Source organism: Danio rerio, chromosome 20 (genome assembly GCF_049306965.1).
Source record: "Danio rerio strain Tuebingen ecotype United States chromosome 20, GRCz12tu, whole genome shotgun sequence".
Taxonomy (NCBI): domain Eukaryota; kingdom Metazoa; phylum Chordata; class Actinopteri; order Cypriniformes; family Danionidae; genus Danio; species Danio rerio.
In genome coordinates, this window is record NC_133195.1 from 10343854 (window position 1) to 10370766 (window position 26913).

At 34.5% G+C, this 26913-nt stretch overlaps 1 protein-coding gene across 1 annotated transcript in view; it reads left to right on the forward strand.

Annotated features, from left to right (window-relative positions):
- Positions 1–26913, forward strand: part of kcnk10a (potassium channel, subfamily K, member 10a) — a 54716-nt gene that overhangs the window by 10190 nt on the left and 17613 nt on the right. Inside the window, exon 3 of the mRNA NM_001318375.2 lies at positions 24422–24539. Coding sequence (NP_001305304.1) covers positions 24422–24539 — 118 coding nt within the window. The remainder of the gene's footprint in view (positions 1–24421; positions 24540–26913) is intronic.

Here is a 26913-nt window from a genome sequence, read left to right on the forward strand (position 1 = left end):
TGATTTCATTGCACATTTCATTGCACATTTAAATTGGCAATTCCATTAGAGGACGCTGTGTACATTTGCAAAACTGTAATTAGGCCTATCACTGCCTGTATCGACTTATCGCACAATACATGAATTTGACTTCAATATTTTTTAGTAATGCAATATATATTGCCAATTCATAACCAATTGTAGCAACATTTTAGCCCAGGATATGCATTTTTACATTCTGATTTCAAAGCCTAATTATTAAGTTGTTAAAATGACTATAAATAAAAGAAATATTCTTAAGAATGAAGTATTATCTGTTCTTTGGAGAAGTGGACTTGCATTGTGATGATATTATTGTCAGGGTTCTGCCACGCTGGTCTTGTAAATTCTTGTTTTGATGGCAGAGTCTGGACACTAGTTCTGTCTTGTACTGTTTCTGTCATTGTAGGTGTCTCTGTATGAGCGCCAATTGTGAAGGTGCTTAGACTGTGCACGTTCCCGGTTGATGCAGACTTGTGAGGTCTATGTGTGTTTGCAATTGCGGGTGTTCACGTTCGTCTGTCTGCAGCGTAGTGTTTCATTGCAAGCATCTCAGTCTAGTTGGTTTCGGTTCTGGTCGGCGCTGGGATGAGACATGCACGCTGCGTGTGTGAGTGCACGGTGAGTGTTTTCATTCATCGTGTTCTCGTGTCTCGCGTTCAGTCTTCTGTTGGTGTTGTGTTTAGCACGTGGTGTATGTTTACATGCACCGCGTGCTTGTGTTGTCATGAACACGCGGTTAATGAGTTCTCTCATTGGCTGCGTGTTCTAGTCTCGTTTTATGTGAGCGCATGGCTTGTGTTGTCTCTTTCTGTCATGTGCTCTCCCTTCTATTGTGTAGTCCAACCCTCCTTGTTAACCCATTATTAGTTAATTGTGTTCATCTGTTTGTGTTAATTTACTTCTCCTTATATTCTCCTTATGTCTGCTGTCCTGTGCCAGTTCATCATCATATGTTGCGTTGTTCTGTTCCAGTCTTGTGTGTTACCGTCCGGATCCCTGCCAGCCTGCCCAGTCTTGTTTGTGTGTTTATTTGTTTATTTCATCAATGTTTTCCCCCTCGTAGTAGTTTATTTTGTTGTTTATTTTATTCTTACCATTAATAAATACCCGTTTTCTTTGCATTTGAGTCATCGCTCCTTTTTCCCCCAACCTCGATTGTAACAATTATATTCTCATTCTGGAATTATATAATGAGTGACATAAAATGATCTTAAAATGACAATAAAATCATTTATTGCTAAATATTTTAGTGCAATATATTGTATGAAAAAAAACAGATATCATGACCGGACTTTCTGTAATAGTTACTTAGAGTATGCCTTGTTGTATGTTTGAGATACACATCCTTATTGTACATGTCTGTGAGAAGGAAGGGATTGTGGTACAAATCACCAGTGAACCACTCACCCAAATCCTTCCATAACCCAATCAATTGTGTTTTTAAAAGCAAAAGTAAAAGAAAAATGCACTGGAACCATGTACTTTGAGTCAGGGGCTCCCAAACTTTTCAGCCCGCGACCCCCAAAATGACAATGCCAGTTACTTGCGACCCCCAATATCCTCGGAGGTGGTTATAATTACATAAACCTTGCATGCAATGGCGCACACATACCAATCGACCAAAGTCTATTCTTTGTTTTATTTTTGTATGTATGTCAGTGCTGTAAATGAGCCAGAAAGTTTAACCTGGTGTTATAAAATCAATCTGCTGCATCTGATGCTATTGCTGTGTCTTTAACATAATGTAATTACCTGAGAAGTAGCAATTTAATAGAACTAGTAACTATAAGCTACTATAGTAACTATATAATAGTATATAGTAACCATTTTTTCTCTTCAGTTGGTTATGGATAAAATATGGTCATTCTTTTGGTTTAATAAAAATAAATAGATTTTTGGAAACCACCAGGCGTCCCGCCTTCATTGTCCTGCGACCCCTCGGGGGGTCTCGACCCCCACTTTGAGAACCACTGCTTTAAGTGAAGTTTATTTATAAACTAATTTCGAGAGGATCACATGCTTATGATTGCTTGCAGCTGGTCCCGCATTATCCAATTTATGATTAACCAATCAGACAATTCCTAAGCCACTATAAATACCCTAAGTCTCCTATAACAGCCATTTTTTTCCCAAGAATCCCCCGATCCACCCCTATTCCGCCTCCTTTCCTAGATGGGTGACATGGTGGTCCAGTGGTTAGCCCTGTTGCCTCACAGCAAGATCGTCACTGATTCTAGTCCTTTTCAAGCCAGCCGATGTTTCTGTGTGGAGTTTACACATTTTCCCTGTGTTTATGTGGGTTTTTCCCAGGGTTTCCTCTTACCGTCCAAAAACATGCAACTTAAGTTAATTGACTAATCCAAATCTGCACCATAGAGATGCTCCTATTGAGTAGTTATCTCTTTAGAGCAGTCACTATCTGTTCATTACAGCAGGGGAGTTGTCGAGATCTAGCTCAAACTCTTCTCTTGCCCAGGGCTCGAGGATCTTGTGAGCTCAGGGCTCTCTCCTGGGACAGCATGCTAAACAAGCTTTATAATCAATCATCAACTTCTTAAAACTTGATTTAATGAGCAAATTGATCATGCCAGAAAAGTCCATATGGAGAAAAATAGATGATGCAAATGTATTCAATTTCAAATGCTAGACACTAATAAGTTGTTTTTTTTTTTTTTTTTGCTATTTGAAGAGCAGTTTCATTTAACCATTCCTTTACCCTAATTTCGAAAGTGCTGTCAAATATATAATGATGTACATTTTTTGTTGTTTCACAAAAATGTAGACTGAAGTATCTATTTTCAACGACCCGGTGTGATTAAGTTGTTTCTTATTTATAAAAAATGTTTGTTTTGCAAAATTAGACCTAGCAAGTTATCTATGAAGAGGCTTCTGTGCTATTCTTGGTCAACATTGCAGATGTGATGAAACGCATCATAGAGCATCATTTTCCAAATGAAACATGTTTAATCTTTCTGTTGGGACATTGCGAAGCATACCAAATGCAGAATCAGTTTGTTGTCCTATATACACTGCAAAAAAATGATTTTCTTACTTGTTTCTTGTCTGAATATCTAAAGATTCTTAAATCAAGAAGAATTTTTTAGACAAGAAATACGTGTTTTAAGAAACAATATTCCAAAATTTTGTGATTTTTTCCTTCAAACAAGCAAAATAATCTGTCAATGGGGTAAGTAAAAAAAAAAATGTTTAAAGGAAAAGTAAGATTGTCACCCCATTGGCAGATTATTTTGCTTATATTTTGCAGTGTATGACAAACTTTATGAGATAAAGTGATTGATTGATTTGAGCAATAAATTCTTGAATCATAGCATCTTGAGATGTTTATGAATCACCACAAGACCCAAAGTCAAACGGTTCGTGCTAAAATTGTATAGTCTGAGCCTGACACACAGTTGTTTTTGTTGATGTCGCAGGTTACGATGGAGGACAGCTCTATTTTCCAGGTATTTTTGGTGCCATATGAATCATGATAGGGGTCATTTTCATGTTTATTTCCTAATGACAGGAATATACATTTGGATGAACTATCCTCAAACCTACTTTTTAGCTTCTCAACACCCAACATATGATAAAAGCAAAAATATCATGAACTTTAGTTTACCAAAGTGTGATAAGTTTACTCACCCTCAAGTGGTTCCAGAGTTCTGTTCTCTGTTCTGTAGAACCTTTAAAGTAAAAAGCGTAATGTAATTCAATGTCTAACGGTTGGGAAGTAGGTTCGTAAATGAATGTGGCATTTTTACACTTTGGTAAACTATCCTAGGCCCACATTTGCATTTGCTTAGACCTTAACTCTATTTTTTTTTAGAAAAACTCAAATCAAATATATATATATATGCAAAGCAGTGGCGCAGTAGGTAGTGCTATCAACTCACAGCAAAAAAAGGTTGCTGGTTCGAGCCTCGGCTGGGTCAGTTGGCATTTCTGTGTGGAGTTTGCCTGGGTTTCCTCCTAGTGCTCTGGTTTCTCCCACACTCTAAAGACATGCAGTACAGGTGAATTGGATAGGTTAAATTGTCCGGAGTGTATGTGTGAGAATGAGTGTGTATGGATCTTTCCCAGAGATGGGTTGCGGCTGGAAGGGCGCTGTATAAAACATGTGCTGGATAAATTGGTGGTTCATTCCACTGTGGCAACCCCAGATTAATAAAAGGACTAAGCCAAAAAAGAAAATGAATGAATATATATATTCATATATATATATATATATATATATATATATATATATATATATATATATATATATATATATATATATAGTTGAAGTCACAATTATTAACCCTCTTTGAATATTTTTTTCTTTTTAAAATATTTTTCAAATGATGTTTAACAGAGCTAGGAAATGTTCACAGTATGTCTGATAATATTTTTTTTCTTCTGGAGAAAGTCTTATTTGTTTTATTTCGGCTAGAATAAAACCAGTTTTAAATTTTTTTAAAGCCATTTTAAGGACAAAATTATTAGCCCCTTAGCTATATTTTTTCCCCGATTGTCTACAGAACTAACCATCGTTATACAATAACTTGCCAATTTATCATAACCTGCATAGTTACCCTAATTAACCTAGTTAAGCCTTTAAATGTCACTTTAAGCTACAGTATATAGAAGTGTCTTGAAAAATATCTAGTAAAATATTATTTAATGCATCATAGCACAGATAAAATAAATCAGTTTTTAGAAATGAGTTATTAAAACTACTATGTTTAGAATGTTTAAAAATATTTTCTCCCTTAACAAAAATTAGGGAAAAAAATAAACGGGGGGGCTAATAAATCAACAGGGCTAATAATTCTGACTTCAACTATATGTGTTGCCAAAATTAGTTTTTTTCAAGGCCAAACTTATTTATGTCCCTGGCAAATTTTGTTCTCTTTGTACATTTCTGATTTTTTCTACACTCTCTACAGACCTACACTTAATTACAGTCCCTGTAATCTGTTTATAGCCTAGTATACAGGGGTCAGGTTCTGCTCATGTTTGACAGGAGCAGTTTATTTGTCTTGCACTGCGTCATGCTCTCTTTTGCTAGTTCTTGGTTTTTCAGGGACCAGTGCTCACAGCTCCTCATAAAATAGGGAAAGTGGCGCCCAACTGCAGAGACCTTCCAGATATTGACTCTGGTTTTGTTCCAATGCCTAGTGAGCTTCCTATATAGAAAGCACTGTTTGGCATCACATGCATGCAAAATCTGTTCTAGAAAATTCTTCTTGCTGAATACTGCAGCATCGCTTACAGTGGAAAATGCAATTTAATAATGCTGAATTTAGCAAAACTCTATCAAAGGCGGGAGATGGTGTGAGAGAAAGAATGATTATATACTTAGCATCCATTTGGTTCTAAGGAGTAATAAAGGATAGTTACCGAAAATGAAAAATTGTCACTTACTTCCCTTTACTTGTTTCAAACAAGTTTAAGATTCTATTTTCTGTTGAACACAAAGGAAGATATTTTGAAGAAACCCATTGAAATAGTTTTTCTAAGCAAGTAAATGCTTAAAAGTTCTTCAAAATATCTTATTTTGTGTTTAACGGAATAACACATCTATAAAACTTTGATACCAATTGAGAGTGAGTAAACTGACCAAAGTCTTGTCGTCTATCCAAGTTTAAGGAACAACAAAGGTCCGTGTATCATCCGTTCATTTGATTATTCCTTTTATTACGGAAAACGAAACATCAGAAAAACGATGAATATTTCGTTTTTCTGTTTATTCTGTAGGCAGAAAAAACGGAAACTCATCTGTTATTCTGCTTATTAACTTAAAACGAAATATTAAAACAAACACAAAACCAAAACGAAATAATGAGTCAAAAAATGGTCCGTGTACGGTCCGTGTACGTTTTGTTCATTTGTTTTCCATTTTCAAACGGAATAAAGGAAATGGAGAAAACGGCCGTTTTTCCGTTTTTCTTTTGCTCACGAGAAAACGAAAAAACGAGATTTTGGCTGGATTTTCGGTTTTTTTTGGTTTAGGGTAGGAAAACGGATAAACGACTTTAAAATTCATTTTACACATGTAGGCGGTGCTGAAACGCCCACTTTCCTCTAATTGGTTAACCAAATCTGCGCTCGTGACGTCAACCTCAAAATAAAAGCCTTACACGCAGGCTTTTAATTATTATTATTTAATTATATATATAAACAAAGTTTACATATTCTATCATTTGAACCACACACAGTTAGCAGGCTTACATTCATTGCGTATGTATAAATTAAATAAAAACGTAAATCAGCAGTATTTTTAGACATTTGTCATTAAAATAAGGTCATAGTTCACTGCCAAACTTCTTGCTGCTGTGCACCTGATGAAGAGCAAAGATAGCCATTTCCGAGCAGCACCTGGTTTGCATGATTGTTTCAGAGCAAGGGCTTTATAATAATAATAATAATAATAATAATAATAATAATAATAATAATAATAATAATAATAATTATTATTATTATTATTATTATTATTATTATTATTATTATCAGTAACTAGTGTTTTTATTGTTTGGTGTGTTTTTTTTTCTTTTTAATAGTTGTTACCAGAACCAGAATAAGAACACTTTGGGCCCTGCTATAAAAACAAAGGGTACCATTTGTTTTCATTTATTTCTTCCTATTTTAATTATATATTGTAATTATTTATTTGATAATTAATACTATTTTATTGCAACGCCAAAGTAGGCCTGTCTTATTATTTTTTTTATTATTAAATTTGCTGTTATTGTAGGCTAGATGGCAGGCTTTAAATATTTTAAATAACATTTACTCATAACCTTACTAATTCGAGAGCCGAACCTAAAAAAGTTTAAGTGCAATAAGCCTGTACAATAAAGGGAGCCGCAATGCATATTTCTAGCGCATTCTTTCACTCAACAATTATTGCTGGAATAATTAAATAAATTTCAAATTAACCAATTAAACACATTATAGTTGATAAAAAAATTGTGTCTAGTAGTTCCGACAAACAGATGAGCTAGTTACATGTGCATTGCGCTAATAATTTGACATTTGTTCTTCTTGAGAAAGTGCTACAGCGGGCCCTGCTATTTTACATATAAGGTTAGTGATACGTATTTTAAATTAGTATTGCACATTATTCATTCATTTTCTTGTCGGCTTGGTCCCTTTATTAATCTGGGGTCGCCACAGCGGAATGAACCGCCAACTTATTTAGCAAGTTTTTATGCAGCGGATGCCCTTCCAGCCACAACCCATCTCTGGGAAACCTCCACACATACACACACACTTATACAGTATGAACAATTTAGCCTACCCAATTCACCTGTACCGCATGTCTTTGGACTGTGAGGAAAACCGGAGCACCAGGAGGAAACCCACGCGAACGCACTACACTACTGAATTAGACACACAATCTCAAAAAAAAACTTGATGCTTATTTACATTATCTAAAGTCATTTCTTACGAGGTAGGATCTGTTGTTGTATTATATATTTTCGTTTTAATATGCAAATAATTTTCTTTAATTTGTAATACGTCCCTCATTGCATAAAATAACCAGCCTTTGTATTCAATATGTTTGTAAATTGTCCATCCAGTTTGACGCAAGCTAAACAACATTTTGGCCTGTTTTGCTTATTAAATGAGTGATTTTCACGGAGAAACAAATCATCCATCCACACAGTTTTGTATAGGACCTGTGTGAACAAAAATGTACACTTCATCATAGCCTATAGGAAAATGTATCTGTTTAGAACCAATTTTGTGTTGTATAATTAAAAATATAAAAAATACAATAAAAATAAAAAGAAGGAATAACATTTGAAGTGCAATGCTTCAAAGATCCAATACGCTGCATGCAGAGCCAAAACAAAAACTGGTTTGTTTGTTTAATAAAATAATAATATGAAATTAAAGTGAAATAGTTCCACAACCTGTATTATAACTGTAGTCACCCTAGATGACAAATCATCCATTGCGCCGGTCAGTTTTACCTTTAATCAAGAATGTGCCAGAACCAAATGAGAATATTTACAGATTACCTCGGAATGAGACCTCGGTCTGTGAAGGATGCAGAACACAGAAACTCGCTGAGAATGGAGATGCATGTTAGATGTTTTATATCCCTTTAGATATTGTAAATAAACAACTAGTTTTTATAGAGATTGTGTCATGTCTTTTCTTTGACACACGCGGTGAACAGCCTGTAGCCTAAATAATAGTTTAGATTTTATAACATATAATGTTCCATTACTTTAAATGTATAATGTTTTTTAATATTTATGGATTATATAAAATATATAGTTTATATAAATGCGCTCTGATCATTCAAGGATCATAATGCGTAGCATATTCTTCTTATTCTTCATTAGGCTTGATCCGTAAATTGTGTATTTTATAAACTGATCGTTTATAAGGACTAAGCTATTAATAACTGTAATTCCTCGAATGGAAAAGTCTTGATTAAAGAAAAAGAGAACTTAATTCGACATATGCATATAGTGCGCTTCGCGCGCTTTACCGAATTACCTTTTTTATTTTTTATGCATTATAAATGCATCTGGCAGCACCGAAAAGAGCAAATGCCAAGTTATTAGCGCAGCGCACAGACAGCTAGCTCGTCTAGTCTGAACCAGGGGTTTTCAAACTATTCATTGCACACCGATCCCATTGCATTTTATTTAGGATAAACCACTTATTTAAAATTAATTAATTAAAAGGTGCGTACTCTCCAATACACCACTGTAGTGTCATAATATTTAATAATTATAATTAAGATAGACACCTGACCTCCATTTAATAAACAATTTATTTGCCATCCTCTGTTAATTTGAAGTTTAAAGTTTAAATCATTTATGTTAAACTTAAATTATTTAAAAACTTAAAAAGACTTAAATTTAGTCATTTAAGACATTTTAGGTCATGAGTTTACATACATTGACCGTTGCATTTAGTAGGCCTATTCTGGTCTAAATAAGCTTTTTGCATCTTAGGTGTTTACACACACAAATTAAGCAGTTTATACGTACATTTAATGTTACTTTGAAATTACTTTTGATGCAATAAATAATCCTAAATAGTTGAAAGTGTTAACATATTCTTGAAATGTAGTTATTTTATAACTATGAAATTTATTACTAAACAAAGTGAATCATTATGAATTTGCCAAGAAATAATCCACTTTACCACCGTAAAGCAATGCCCCACACTCACTAGAACGGTAGAACCTGGACTGTATGATATGTTCTGTATGTAAAATAGAGAAAATAAGCAAGATGCGCAGTCTCATGCAGCCTTAGTGAAATATAGCGCGTCACAGCAATGAACTAAAAATAAAAACACCCTTGAAATGCTGGCGATCTTAATTTTTTCAGCCTACACTGACTGAGAATAATGTTGCACTATTTTATTAACAAATAATTAGAATGATTTTTTTTTCCTTCAACACATTCATCATTACTTTTGCCTGTGCAAGTTTTTTGCGCGCGCTTGAGCGCGAAGGCATCTATTTTCAGGTGCAAGATGCCACTTTGGGCGGCACCAGCACACTCTGCCACACCTGTGGCTATGTTCCTGCTACAATAATAATAACAACAACAACGACAAAATAATAACAAAAAATAATAATAATAAGACAGGCCTACTTTGACGTTGCAATAAAAAAGTATTAATTATCAAATAAATATTTACAATAGGCTAAAGGCATATATTTAATTAAAATAGGAGAAAATCCAATAGAAACAAATGGTACCATTTATTATAGCCCCATGCAGGGTCCATTGTGTTCTTACAACCATTAAATAACTAAGTAAATAATAATAATAACAATACTAATAATAATAGGCCTAATAATAATAATAATAATAATAATAATAATAATAATAATAATAATAATAATAATAATAATAATATTAAATTATTATTTTATACAGAGTAGGCTATTATTTAGGCCTACAATAGCTCTGAAACAATCATGTAAACCAGGTGCTGCTCGGAAATGGCTATCTTTGCTCTGCATCAGGTGCACAGCAGCAAGAAGCTTGGCAGTGAAATATGACCTTATTTTAATGACAAATGTCTAAGAATACTGCTGATTTACGTTTTTATTTAATTTATACATACGTAATGAATGTAAGCCTGCTAACTGTGTGTGGTTCAAATGATAGAATATGTAAACTTTGTTTATATATATAATTAAATAATAATAATTAAAAGCCTGCGTGTAAGGCTTTTATTTTGAGGTTGACGTCACGAGCGCAGATTTGGTTAACCAATTAGAGGAAAGTGGGCGTTTCAGCACTGCCTACATGTGTAAAATGAATTTTAAAGTCGTTTATCCGTTTTCCTACCCTAAACCAAAAAAAACGAAAATCCAGCCAAAATCTCGTTTTTTCGTTTTCTCGTGAGCAAAAGAAAAACGGAAAAACGGCCGTTTTCTCCATTTCCTTTATTCCGTTTGAAAATGGAAAACAAATGAACAAAACGTACACGGACCGTACACGGACCATATTTTGACTTATTATTTCGTTTTGGTTTTGTGTTTGTTTTAATATTTCGTTTTAAGTTAATAAGCAGAATAACAGATGAGTTTCCGTTTTTTCTGCCTACAGAATAAACAGAAAAACGAAATATTCATCGTTTTTCTGATGTTTCGTTTTCCGTAATAAAAGGAATAATCAAATGAACGGATGATACACGGACCAACAAATAATAACTTGACTTCTAGTTGATTATTTGGTATCAGATGTGGCTAATATTAAAGGCAAAGGCATCTAGGTTACGCTTATTTTACCAAAATAAAATATGATCATGCCTTGACTTTTAATTATTTAATTAGGACAGTAAGCTCTGACTTTGCTTAGATAAAAGTCTTGTCACTTAACAGAAATAATGTCCAGTATAGAATATAAAGTCATGGTGCAGTTGAAAAATAATATTGTGTATGCCTAATAAGGTTCACATTTGGTGACTGGGCTGGCCAATCCTAAATCAGCTTGACCTTCTTTGCTTTCAGGAACTTTGATGTAGAGGCTGAAGTATGAGAAAGAGTGCTATCTTGCTAAAGAATTTGTCTCTTCTCTGGTTTGTAATGTAATGGGCAGCTCAAACGTCTTGATAACCTCAGGCGATTGATCTTGCCATCCACTTTGCAAATGTCTTGTATACCCCATTCTAAATGTAACCCCAAACCATGATTTTTCCTTTACCAAACTTGACTGATCTTTTTAAGAATCTTGGGTCCATGCGGGTTCCAATAGGTATTTTGCAATATTTGTGATGATTGGGAGTTTAACAGATAAAGGCGATTGTTCTGCAAAGTAAAAGCTTAACCCTTTAAAAAACAAACAAGCAAACAAACATCTGAACCAACTAATCAGGGTCTTGAAACTCTTAAAGAACTTACTTCTAGGCAATTGTGTTGGAGCTAAACTCTGCAGCACAATGGCTGTCCACAGGCAGGACTGTACACCACTAATCTGAAATCAATATCAAATCAGTACCGTACATTGGTGGCAATAGTGTCAACAAACTCTGCAAGGTCTGCAGAGACAAAAGGAAAAGAAAAAGAGCCTCTGGTGCCATTTCTGCAAAAATGAAATGCTGAATTGAAGTTTCCCTGGGAGTTTGTTTTTATGATGTGGCAAGTTGTGTTAGTAACATCAGATGTGTTCAAGTGACTTTGTTTACGACTCATGATTACGACTTTGTGGTGGCGTTTATGTGAAAGCCCAGAGAAGTATAACAAAAGCATATTTAGTTCTAATAAAGCAGTGTTTCAGGCAAAGTCTTTGTTGTACATTTTAAACTCTTTGTAAATGAAATGTCTGGTAAGCAGTGCTTCTATTTCAAAAGGCTAGTTAGAAAATAAAATCTGATTAATTACTCATCCTCATGTTGTTCAAATCCACTGAGACCTTTGTTCATCTTTGAAACACAAATGAAGATTTTTTTTTAATTAAATCTAAGAGCTCTCTTATCATTAATAGACACCAACAGTCACAAAATATTCAAAGCCCAACAAAGCAACCATATGGCCAAAAATAAAACCCAGTGAAAAACAACTTTGTTCATTTATTTCTTCTGCATCATAAAGTATATCAGCATGTGGCAATATGATGCTTGCATGTTGTACTGCTTAATCTAATGGCAATATGTCATACTGCATATTTAGTAAATGTGCACCCTGACAACCTGACGCAAGACAAAAGATGTAGTTTAGTTTTGTTTTGTTTTTGGCACACAAAAGTCTTCTTGGAACTGCAGGATTAAAGCTGAACCACTGAAGTCACAAGAACGTTTTGACAAAGTTTTCCATTTTTACTCTGGACTTTGAAAGTCTCGAGACTTTTAGTTGCTGAGGGACCTCTTCGATTTTAATATAAAATATCTTAATTGGTTTTCTGCATAGAAATGAATACCTCCTGAGGGCATTGGAATGACACGAGGGTGAATAATCATCAACAGATTTTAAATTTGTGGACAAACTAACCCTTTAATGCTCTATTCGCTACTGGCTTACATGGTTCAGAACTTGTAGAACTGTGCATCGATGGATTTGCTCTTCAGTGTCTGGACTCTCAGCATTGAATATTAAACCACCATGAACTGAACTAAACAGAACTGCATTAAAACTCTAAAAAACTGAACTGACACTGTTCAAATCACTATAATCTTCTATGTGAAGCTTAATAGACAATCTACATTGTAAAAGCACTATACAAATAAAAGTGAATTATTGTGTTTACTGTAAACTCCACTGTAAACTTAACCTGTCATGTTAACAAAAGCAAAAATAAGATCTTTAATCTTATTTAATTAAGCATTAGTTCTGTTTTAGCTTACTAATAATACAATTTCAGACAACAAAAATGTCACTGGTTCTAGTCCTTACCAAGCCAGTCAACGTTTTGTGCGGAGTTTACATGTTCTCCTTGCACATTCTCGTTGCGCTCCCAGGTTTCCTCTCACCATCCAAAAACATGCAACTTAAGTTAATTGACTAAACCAAATCGGCACCATAGACATGCTCCTAGTAAGTAATTATCTCTTAAGAGCAATCACTATCTTTTCATTAGCTACTACAGCAGGGGAGTTCTTGGGACCCACCTGAGCTCAAACTCCCCTCTTGCCTTGCAAACAGGAGGTAGCCCCTGCGCTCGAGGACCTTATGAGCTCAGGGCTCTCTGCCAGGACAGCATGCCAAACAAGCTTTATAATCAATCATCAGCTTAATGTAAACTCTTGAATTAAAAGATTAAATGCAGGATGCAATAAATATATTGGGTTTGGACAATTGAAGCTTATGTGATGTGCAAGCACTTTTTTTAACATGACTAATTGTCTTGCTGTCTGCCTGGTGAATTTACATATTCAAAACTGAAGACAAATTAGTCACTGATAGATTGTCAGCTTTCGGAACAATGTTCATATGGCTCAAAAAGCTGCACTGCTCTGTCACTGTCTAACTCTTCTGCTGGATTCATTATTCTCTCAGTGAGTCACAACACCAGAAACAGAAGATCAGCTGTAATAATTCTAACTATATTAAATGCCTAAATGTGTTGAGTTGTCACTATAGTTTTGGTGTTTATGATTTTGGCAGTGTTGTAAAGTTACAAACTACAAATACTCCAATACTATAATTGAGTAGTTTTCTCAGGAATTGTAATTTACTAAGTAGTTTTAAAAATGTAGACTTTTACTCTATTATTTTCTTTAACCTGCAGTCAGTACTTTATTTATTTCTTGTCTAAGGTGATTGCCCAAAGTAGAAAAATCAGTCTTGTGATTCCAGTCCAATCAGTTTACACATAGAAAGTAAATCCCTTTATAAATGCAGCAATACTTTTGAAATCGTTAAACATGTCTAAGAAGATGTCCAAAGTGTTTACACACATTGACCCAGAGACTTTTTATAGACTGCATTTCACTGATAAGAAAATTACGAATGTCAACTGTATCACTAAATAGCCTTAAACAATCACTAAATGGAACAAATAAAGAATGAACTCCCCTCTTGTAAGAAGGACCAAACATAGAATGGAAGGAAGGACCAGCTGAACAAAGGAAGGAAGGACTGAAATAATGATGGAAGGAAAGACCAAATGAATAAAGGAAGGATTCAAGGAAAGACTGAACAAACTAAGGAATGAATGAATGAATAAATGAATGAATGAACAAAGGACTTAATGGAGGAAGGAACAACAATATGAACAAATGAATAAGTGAACGAATAAAGGGAGGAAATAAGGAAGGAACAAATGAATGAAGAAAAGAACAAGCAAATATAGGAAGATCGCTAAATGTACTACAGAATGATAATTTTACACATCCCTGCACAAACTGCATGTAAACACTTCAACTTTTCACAGCGTAATACTCACTTCTCACTACTCTTGAGTTCTTTTAAAAGGACTACGTTTTACCTATACCTTGAGTAATATTTACAACAGATACTTTTACTCTACTTGAAATACATTTTTTGGAAAGTAATGATACTTTTACTTGAGTATGATTTTTCAGTTCTCAGTATTTTGGTTCTGAAATGGTAAGGATATTACACCTAGGAAGTTAGATTACAGGCCCAGAAGCTACTTTGATAAATGTGTGGCGATGAACATGCAGCTCTGCTGATAAAGAGCAATCAAGACTTAAAAGCATCTACTGGGGAATCTTGAGTCATTTTTGCACTAATGGGGCTCCATCAGGAGTATAGTCAGGGGAAAATGTAAGGCCCGCCTATCTCAATGTTCTCTGGAATGTCTGAGGCGTGGAGGTTAAAAACCATAATTGAATCAATAACCTGAAACCCTAATTTAATTTAGAACCAGCAGCATTTGAAAGCTTTGTAACAAAGCACCATTTCAGAATAGCACGGTCTTGCTGACTCTGTAAGAGCTTGCGCGAGCTGGAAATGACAGTGGCTTTGTGTCCGCTTCTGCCTTTATTTCAGCTGGAAAATGCAAGACAAAGACAAATGTAAAACAGATCTGCTGCAAACGATGTAACTTTTGGTATTGCTGATTATAAATGCTGCAAAGCATTGATGATTCAGGCTAGCGTGTGGATTAGCTAAGCTGTTGCATTCGCTCTGCTCAGGCTGTGAGCCGTGTAAATGCACTGCAGTCTGACAATGATGTAACTGGAGGTGAAAAATTTGAAGGAATGCCAAAGCACTTCCTTGAGTTGAGGACGAGATAGAGCATGTGCACTAATGCTTGTACATTAACTCTTGAAAGGTGTTTGCAGCTAAAATTGCCAGGAAGTGTTCACGCATTAGTTTACAACACCTTGTCTGACTGGTCTACAGCTCTAGGAATTGCTTTTGCATTTGTTTAAATGTTGTACCTCCAGTTACATAACTCTACTTGGCAGGAAAGGAAGGGAAATGTTCCAGTGCATTTGCCATTATACTTTCCACATCTCTTATTCTGGCAAAAAATGCATAGCATTTTGAAGAGGGATTACAAAACCTGTCAAGGAATGTACTATAACAAGTCACATTTCAGTGGTTTTGAAAATATAACACCCTCTATAAATATCACAATGAGGTAATTTAATAGGGCTGGGTGATTAATCCAAGGAATTTTCATGTAGATTTCACATGCTTTTATATGAAGCAGCATTTACTACACACAAACTCACCCTTAATCAATGAAAGCAGTTAAATTCTGTTTCTTCTATTTAATCTTCTGTTTACTGTTTTTAATCTTCAGAATTCTGTTTATAATGCGATGCTATGGGAATTTCTTCTTCTTATTTTGGTGTTTCTGCATTAGAACACCCTCTGGTGTTCAGAGGAGATTTACTGCTAATCATACCACCTTAATTTGCTTAATTTACCATTTCAGTGGCATTGCTTGCTGTAGAAATTGGGAATTTCCAAAAGTGCCAGCCAATCAGATTGCTTTATGCAAATACCCCAGCTCAGGCAGTAGCCGATTGCGGACTAATTTCATTGGCTGACGCTGCTATGATGATAGAGTAAGCCTCAATCGGGTCAGACATCCCTACAACAAGCATTGACGCTGAAGCCCCATGTGAATTAGGCATCGGTATTTAAGACTGTGAATATGGCCTCTGAATGACTGCGAATTTTCCTACATGTTATTGACAGAGCTTTTCAGTAATCAGATCACAATTCAGTGTATTGAAATATTTTATTTTGTCAAGTTCTACATGACTTTTACTGCAGCACTCACTGTGATGCATGAGTACTAATAAATAAATCTATGTTATGTGGCATTCGAGCCAGCAGGAAAGTAAACAAATCAATTACGCCTTAGAGTAAAACACAGGCAAAGGGATTTATTTTAGAGAAAAATAACACTTTTTATACATGTTTTATAAATGAAGAAGAGATGACACTGTAAGGCATTCTTAACAATAAAATTTATTTTTAAGAGAGTATTTAAATCATTAAATATGGCAAAATGCCTTTTTGTTACTATACATTTGGCACCCATATACATGTATCTATGGCCTATAAAATAGAATGCATAATGAAAGTTAAGACTACACAATATCTGCTTGATTTTGGCTTGATCTGTCGGATGCATAAACAAAAAACAGAGGTCAGTTTGCAAGAATGAAGTTAAGTGAGCATTGTCAAGTATGTATTAATAATTAAAATGGGTCCTTTTGCATTTGATCCTTCCAAGTGTACACACAGATTGTGAGTGAGGAGTGAGAGCACACACAAAGAACATTGACCAGTCATTGCTCTCCAGGGGCCAAGGAGCAGCAGGGGGTTAGGTGCCCTGCTCAAGCTGGGAATCAAATGCCCGAGAGAGTGCTGTTCATTCACTCCCCACTTTTAATTCCTGTAGGTACTGGGAAATGAGACTATGACCCTTTGTCACAAATACAACTTTGTAACCATTAAACCACAACCGCACCAATAGTGGTAAATCAATTGTTTTCGATTTTGTATAGTATGTCATAGTGGACAGCAACTTAACCCTGCATCACTTCATGATATCCCAACAAAAACACTAGAATGTATGTTATTTTTAGATCCTTTACAACAACCTGATTTCAGAAAAGATGATATGAAATAGAGATGATAATGACCCTGTGGATTCATGCAGTTGAGGAAAGGTTTGTGAAGCAAAGGCAAAAACACTCCTGCCTTTATGATGTTTCCTCAAGTTTAGTTTATTTAAAACTTGATTTTGCTTCCTAATAACATTGGCCACCTTCATTTCCAACCCAAGCTCATTCTCAAAATGTAGTCCCGCGGACATTTCTGGAGACCGTGATTTATGTAGCCGGAGATGCGTATGGCTGCATTTAATTTTTTTTAAGCAAACGCTAAGGGGTGGTATATATGACGCTGTTCCTTTTCACGCTCGCTCGCCCACCTCTGTGTGGAGGGCTTTTCTGTGTATGTTGGCGGAGTTGAGATGCACAGAGGAGCTGACCGCGATGAGGATGACTGGGTTCGAGTCTGGGGAAGAGCTTTTTCCAGAAATCAGGTTAGAAAAAAACAGAATCCAAAAAATTAAGTGAACGAGTTCATAACAGGGTGAGAATGTGGTGAAATCTGAAAACGTGGTAAAAATCAAATGAGTGCTTTTCTTTTTCTGGACGACTTTTGTAAATCGTTGCTTGGGTTTAGGGAAGCAAGTGGGCGGGCGGGTCAATCGGTAAAACTGGTTAGGTTTAGGGAAGGAGGATAAGGGTGGGTCGGCTGATTGGCTTGTCGCCCAGTCAATTATTCAGTCAGACAGACAGATGGTTACTGGACAGCAGCCGCCGGTGGGTTTACGCGAGAACAGTGCATATGATGTTCAAGAGATGTTCGAGATGCGAAAAAGCACACACGGTGGCCTCTCACGGATTCGGAAAACAAAAACTGCACAAATACTTACCTCCCTGGACGTATTTTGGTGGTCTCCAGAAACGTCCACGTGACTACGTTTTCAGAATCACCCTGGGTTGTTCATTTCACATCATGTTGGATTCCATGGGGTTGGCCTAGCCTGTTTTAAGTCTTATCTTACTGACAGAATGTTTGTGGTTAAATTGGGGGAAAACTTGACAGTGCCAGCTCTATTAAAATGTGTTCATCAAGGTTATCAAGGGTCTATTTTATGCCTCATTTCCACTGAGTGGTAAGGTTCAGTTAGGTATGGTACGGTACGGGACATCTTTGTCAGGCTTGTGTCTCCACTACCAAAGGGTACCAATGGTACCCTTTAGGTAGGCATGTGGCACAACAAAAAGTTGCAGTCGGTGTCGCCCTATTGGAAAAAGGGTTGGAAGTAGGGGTGGAAAGGCGGGAACTTCAAGGCGAAGATAACTGTTGTGAAAAGCTGTGGTTATTTATAATGCATCCATAATCATCTAATAGGGAAGATCATGGAGCTAATGTGGTGCCAGCCGTGCTGATCATAAGCACATGATCTTTTCAAAACTAGTTTATAAATAAACGGCACTGTGTATAAATGTTTATTACTAACCTTTCTATGAACAATGTTTTATTACAGCTGTAGATTAATGATAATCTATGTAAAATGTAGCCTACTGTAATTTCTGCAATTATATAAAATGAATAAATAAATTCAACATATAAGAACACACACAGACCCTTACAGTCTACGATATGTAACCAATTACAGAAAAACTACACACAGCATACCTTTAGTCCTTATCTGAGTCCAAAAACAACTCAAAACATATAGTCCAGTCAGTGCAAACCCCTCATATGTGTCTTTAGTCTTTACCAGTACATGTAACCTAAAAAGTAATTCCATCATTCTGAGTTCATAATAGTCTAAACCAGGGGTCACCAATCCTGGTCCTGGAGGGCCGGTGTCCCTGCAGGGTTTATCTCCAACTTGCCTCAACACACCTGCCTGGATGTTTCAAGTATACCAAGTAAGAGCTTGATTAGCTTGTTCAGGTGTGTTTGATTAGGGTTGAAGCTAAAATCTGCAGGACACCGGCCCTCGAGGAACAAGTTTGGTGACCACTGGTCTAAACGATGATGATAATAATTAAACATGGCAGTTTGTTTATTGTTTAGGTTGCTGAAAGAATCATTTGCTCCTTTGTTTTTCGCACATCACTCTCAAGTTTGTGCATTATGGTGTAATGTCTCAGCTGGGTATTTAAAAGTGATGCTTCCAGTGTGACACATCTCTGTAAACAAATAGCATTCAGCAACCCATCTAGCTCCACCATTTGGTACACTTTTGATCCTTTGGAAATTAAGGGTACCAAAAAGTGGTATGGTATGGTTCACTTTTTGGTACCTTTTGACAGTTGAAACAAACATAAAAGCATACCGAAATGTACCACTCAGTGGAAACAGGCTAAAAGTTCCCTTATTCTTTTCACCTTGTTGAAAATATATTTAGGGATAAAAATATGGGTGTATTGTCTGATGCTTATTTTAAATTTTTCAAGCAAATTCATTTTGTGATAAAGCTGAGACTTATAGCTGCTGCTGAAATCAGCTTCCAGAAATGATCAGATGTGCTCCAACATTAGGCACATTCAAATCAAGACTGAAAACACATCTGTTTAGCTGTGCCTTTACTGAATGAACACTGTGCTGCGTCCGACAGATTGCACTATTATGCTTTTCTCTTCTTTTTCATTCTTTTATATCACATTTTACCTGTTTTTATGCTTTTTTTAAACTCATTTTTATTATTTGTTTTTTTTTTATTTAACTTGTTTCTTTTATTCTTGTCTATGGAAAGCACTTTGAATTGCCACTGTGTATGAAATGTGCTATATAAATAAACTTGCCTTGCCTTGCCTATAGCAAAATTTAAGTACCTTCTATCTTTTAGGGACTTAAAGACAGTAATTAATTGTATTTTTTTCCCCTCCAAGATTCTTGTATGTGAATTGATTCACTAAACTGATTTCATAATTTCAACCTGATCATGAATCAGTTTTACTACTTTTAGTGATGCATTAGGGTAAGGAATATTATAATTCAAAATCAGAATAATGTTGGTTAATGGTAACTAGTTGGTTTGTTTAAAAGTGCTTAACATGTAAACAACATACAGGTTTTGCAAAAGTATAAAGAAACAGCTATTTATTAATGATATTAAGTGATAAGACAATTGTATTGATATAAAAGCTTGTGAAAAGGTTTGTTACTCCCATCACTATAGCTCAGACTACACAATATCAGCCCAGTTTTGCCATGATCAATTTTATATACTTTAATTTCTTGTTAGATGTTGCTGTTATTCATAAATAAAAATAGGAGATCAAATTGAATAAGAAAAATCAATAATTTTCATTCTCATATAGCATGTCATCGGTGAAAGCTGCGGACATTTGATGACATCCTCACAAAATCATAGCTAGAATTGATTTATTTACTCATTTTGGTTCTACTGAGTCAATGACCACAGAATTGTTTTGATTTTGAACTCTATCATTTAATGTTAAAAGTTTGAAAGCTTTCAGACATCCGTACACCTGTTCTGTGCTGTTAAAAAAGATTTGTGTCGCTTTTAAAATCAAGTTTGCACCACTTTAAAAAAGTGGTAAAACGTCTCTTAGTAGGAGATTAAGACACTTACAAGTTGCTCTGATATACAGATGGAGTAAGATGTTATTCAAATCAATTCAAGAGTGTTGCCGAGACAGATGGAATGCAAATTTGTGCTTTTCCTGCAGTCTGTGTTGAGGTAAAACTCATTTGCACAAAAATAGTTAAAACCATACATTTTAAAAAAAGAATTGAGCTCCTCAAACATCCCCCAACAATAGGACAGTAGTTTCCATTCTTGGACTGAGAATGAAATCTTCAGCTGATTAATTGGAAAGATACAAACGATTGAATCGGCTATTTTAGTTTCTTTTCACCCCCAATCAATTATTGATTATTCACAAATCTCAAAATCCCTTTCTGTCAAATTTTCATTCTATTCTCTTGGCTCAAGCTTGTCATTACGCGTGCAGTCTAGACCGACAGACTCTGAATCTGCCCTTGTCTTCCTGCCCTTCAGCTGCCCACATGCTCGTTAGTCACACCTGAGCCGCTTCCTGTTGATCTCGCTGTAGTACTTCCATCTGCTCTGCAGGCTTCCTGTTGGGCTGAGTGACCTGTTTCTGATCCGCACTCTCTGTTCCTCTCTATTAATGATACATCTGATCATCACAGGTTCATTATTGCTGGACAGCTCATATGGATCATGTGCTCAGTAGGATGCCTTGACCATCACAATATGTCAGAAACTACAGTCTGCCTGTCAGAGGAGGAGCTATTAACTGTTTCATCTTTTCAGAATTCTTTCAGGCATTGGTAGGTTGTGTTAAATTGATCATTTCATTTCAATATTTAATGTAATAAATTCACCTTTATTTATATTGCGCTTTTACAATGAGGATTGTGTCAAAGCAGCTTAACATAGAAGATTATAGAGAATTGAAACGGTGTCAGTTCAGTTTTCAGAGTTTAGGTTTAGTTTAGTTCAGTTCAGTGTGATTTAAATTTTACTACTGAAAATCCAACTACTGAAGAGCAAATCTATTGAAGCACAACTCCACACATCCCAAATCAAGCAAGCCAGTGGCGACAGTGGCGAAGAAAAAAACTTCACCGATTGACGAAAGTGAAGGAAAATAATTGTGTAAATTTTTGATAAATTTAAAGGCCATTGTACATAGCGACAAAAGGCACTTCATTGGATTTTGTCAGATCAGTGTGTTGCCCCCACTGGGTTCTGTTAGAGTTTGTTTTCAGACATACTGAATCTGCATTTGTCCGGTAGTAGAATGTCTGAGAAATTAAATGCTGCTATGATTTGGAATTAGGCAGTTGGACATTGAGACCAAACTTGCTGTAGGGTTTTGACCATCCGATTGATGAGTGTGACGTCATGCGAAGCAGCTTCCAGGTCCAAGTGCTCTATCAAACTGTATGGGGAGACTCAACAAATGGCAATAATAAATGTTTACAAAGCGCTGTAATACTTGTGAAAATCATGATTGCAATATATATATATATATATATATATATATATATATATATATATATATGTACAGTTGAAGTCAGAATTGTTAGCACCCCTGAATTACTAGCCCCCTGTTTATTTTTTTCCCCAATTTCTGTTTAACTGAGAGAAATTTTTTCAACACATTTTCAAAACATAATAGTTTTAATAACTAATTTCTAATTGCTGATTTATTTTATTTTTGCCATGATGACAGTAAATTATATTTTACTAGATCTTTTTTAAGACACTTCTATACAGCTTAAAGTGACATTTAAAAGCTTAACTAGGTTAATTAGGTTAACTAGGCAGGTTAGGGTAATTAGGCAAGGAATTGTATAACAATGGCTTGCTCTGTAGACTATCAAAAAATTGCATAAATGGGCTAATAATTTTGACCTTAAAATGGCTTTTAAAAAATGAAAACTGCTTTTATTCTAGCTGAAATAAAACAAATACAACTTTCTCCAGAAAAAAAAAAATATATATATATATATATTATCAGACATACTGTGAAAATGTCCTTGCTCTGTTAAACATCATTTGGGAAATATTTAAAAAAGAAAAAAAAAGTCAAAGGGGGCAAATAAATCTGACTTCAACTGTATATATATATATATATATATATATATATATATATATATATATATATATATATATATATATATATATATATATATATATATATATATATATATATATATAGTTGAAACCAGAAGTTTACGTCCACTCAAAAAAAAAAAAAAAAAAAAAAAAAACAGGAAATGTATGTAAACATTTTGATTTTCTACAAATTAAAAAAAAAAAAAAAGACTCTCTCATTATTCTGGCATTTGGCAAATGTAAATGAATTAGGTAATCCTAACAGACCTAAAATAGAAAACGTTTAGTATGAATAATCATCAGACATAAAATAAAAAAAAAACAAAAAAAAAAAAACTCTTTTTTAGAATGGACTTAAACTTCTGGTTTCAACTATATATAAATATATAAATAAATAAATAAATAAATAAATATATATATATATATATATATATATATATATATATATATATATATATATATATATATATATATATATATATATATATATATATATATATATATCCTTGCCTAATATCCGATGACCATAAGAAAGTGATACAAGTCTAGAGACTGTTGTGTACACCATGATTTTATATAAAATTCACCTTAATGTGTGATATGACAAAAAAGTTGCCATAAACAAATATTTTCTCAATTAAAATGAGAAGCGGCTTGGACCTAGAAACAGTATACCATACGTAACCGATACATCACGACAAAAGTGGATAATGTAAACCTGAGATTACACAGTTTTGGCACAAGATCACCTTGTGGTTAGGAAATTTAAAAATTTAAATTTAAAAAAATTTTTGCTAAAAAAAAAAAAAAGTCATTGGTTTTGCTCAAGAATTTTTATTTTTTATTTTATTTTATTATTATTTTTTTTTTATTTAGAGCAGCATACAAGGGTAGAGCTTGCATTTATTTTGCATATGAACCATTTTGGGCATCTACCATTGTAAATTTTGTTGGAATATTCACTGTTTTATGAATACACCAGAGTATCATTACAAAACTTTGGATGTCTCTTCTGCACTATGAGCTCCTAAAGGTACTTAAAACATTAAGGGCAGCGCTGCAATGTGGGAGAAAAATGGCATACAGTGCTCAGCATAATTGAGTACTCTGCATTTTGAAAATGAATATTTGTATCCATTTCTCAGTAAAAACAGGCAAGGTATTTTGGCGCATTTAGACAAATCTGATTTATTAAACATGTATTTATTAAAAGGATATTTTAGTCATTAAACACATTTAGAAATTGAAAGATAATACAATTAAATAGAAATATATATATATAGCTTCCTAATAAACATATGAATTTAAAACATGTGAAGGGTGTACTTATAGATGCTGAGCACTGTAAATAAAATGATAATACAATAGTTAAAAGCTTTTAGTCCCACTTTGTACCAAGTGCCCTTAATTACTATGTAATTACATTTAAATGAACTGTTTGGTACAATACACTTACTTATTGTGTACATACGTTATTACATTGTACTTATATTGTATATATTGTATTGTACAACTGTCTGTAAATATAGGGGTAAATGCATTTAATTCTTTAATATTTCCATATGTTTGATTTTATGTGTAATGTAAAGTGAAGTAAAAACTACAGAAGATATATTGTTCAAATCCCTAAACTGTTCTACTCTTTTCATTAGTTCATTTTTAATGCTTTCAACTACAGAATATACAGCTTTTAAAGTTTAATTTTGTTGCTAAAGTCATTAGTTATTTTTTGTGTGGCCTGAGACCCAATTGTATTTTCATTACCACATTAAAAGAGCTGTCACTGAACTAGACTATTAATCATTTTTAAGATGTGCTGCTCAGGCAATGACCTAAACTCCCGTCTTATCTCTTTCCAGCATTCTGTAGATGCAGTGAACGCTGGAGTCAGTCCTATTGGAGACACCTCCTATAACTCCAGTCACTGGGACTTAGGGAGTTCCTTTTTCTTCGCTGGAACTGTGATAACAACAATAGGTAACACACCTCTATACCATTTAAACATTTCAAACTCCTACCATAAGGAACAAGATTTTTATATGGCTCCAAAGCACATTAAAATGCACAACTGAAGCCAAATACGAGGCATTTGCTTGTGTCATACATTTATGGTCTCAATTTCAGTCAATATGCCAGACCCCACAACCACCATCAATCATTATTTTCTCCTTCAGACCCATTTATATCCCATGTGTGAAACTGCTTGCTTCTGCTGTCAATCCCAATGAAACTACTGATGCTTTCAGAGCAATTTATTGATTTTAGATACATTTTATGGGCACAGTGAGATCTAATAAATGATGAGATCAAGTCTGTAAATAATACATATGAAACACACCACCATAGTGCATGTATAGGGAGGCAGTATTTCACTGCCATTGTAGCATTCCATTGGAGGTTTGATGTAGTACACTTGAAGTCCATAAGCTGCTCGCTGTGTTACCTGACAGAGCCTGTGATTGATTACTTAAAGAAGCTGTTGTGCAATACAGGTTAGCATTAAATGCTGACAGGACTCTCAGTGTCATTTCTTATTGGCTCAGCCGTCCAGCGGCCAGTGCGCAAAGGAATGAACAAGATTAGTTTTTACACTTCAGTTGTTATACCTTTGAACGCCCTCTCAATAGTCACATTCTGATCCACAGAGACTATAGGTGGTAATTTCTTACAAGCGTTAAACCTGCATATCTGGCTGAAATGAAAGAGATAGTTCATTTTAATATGAAAACTTGCTGTTAATTTACTCACTCTCAGGCTTCTGCAGTAAAACATTAATTAAGATTTTGAGTTGAAATGTGGTCCTTGGTGATTAATTAAATGCAAAACAGTGGCTGTAAGCACTTTTAGAGTTAAACAAACATATACAAATTAGGCTTGGCTGGTATCCACATTTTGATATTATCAAACTTCCACCCTATTTTACCTTAGTATATTATATTACCGTGAATATTAAAAAAAATAATTATGATGTAAGGCTCGGACAGCCAAACTGGTGGCATGTGCCTAAACCATTCAGAAACTGAGTCCCAAACACTAATACTGAAATATTAACAAAATAAGATGCACAACAATCTTTACTTTTATTAGCAACTAATAGCAGTTTATAAAAAAGTGCCAATACAACAGTCAAACTGAATTAAATTAACATAAAGATCCAGGGGTGCGTTTCCCAAACAACGACATAACTTGTGCCTGACCTATCATAGTATAATGCATCATTTGGGAAAAGTATGATGTAGTGAAGAGTGTTTCCCAAAACCGTATTTGCTCTATTGCAGATCCACTGATTAAACCACGTTAGTTGTAACGTAAAGCCTCCATAATGACGATCTAAACAGGGTGGAGTAACAACTTCTTTAAAGAAATACCCTAGGACTTTTTTTGTGCAAGTTTTATTGTTATACACACACACATTTTTTTTTTTTTAATTCAATATTAGTTTTGGTAAAAACATGCACTCATTGTTAATTTCGTTAATTAAAATGTATTTGAATGGCATATATAGAGCCCATGTTTCCTTTACAAATAATATTAACAATATTCAATATTCTATTCTAAAACATAAAAGCCACTTACAAAAAGCTAACACTTATTCTAATATCATAGATAAATCATCAAAATTATATATTATATAAGCTATTCATTAAGAAATATATATATATATATATATATATATATATATATATATATATATATATATATATATATATATATATATATATATATATATATATATATATACATATATATAAACCGCTGTAGAAATGTCCTAGCATATTGGCCTAATGCAACAGTATACATTTCTTAATAAATAGCTTATGCTACTATAAATTAAAACTGTTATGTATGCTACATATTTTTGTTTTCATGAGCTTTGGAGACATAACGTAGATTCCACTTTCCATAGGTCACCCACCTTTCATCATAAGCCACGGCTATGTTCAAAATGCTAATAATTATTTCAAAGTGCACTATGAAGAGAACACAGTTGTCAATATGAAGATTGCAGTTGGCTCACAAAATGAGATACAAACCGTAGGAGACGCATGATTTTATAGTTAACAGAGTTCAAATGCAAAGAAATAAACAGTAATTTAACCCCTTTAATAACCCCCATTTAGCCCCGCTACATATGTTATTCATAATTTCATATACACATATTCATAATTTGTTCTATCATTATAAAGATAACCATGTAAAGACTATAAATGAGTAGGACTTCTCTTCTCCTGAATCCCCAGGTCTGTTTGCAGACACAGTGTTCTCTTGCCCTGTCTATCTTTAACCATTAGCCCTGCCGATAATCTGGAGGATTGTAAACATAGGCGAACACAGCAGCACAGATAATAGG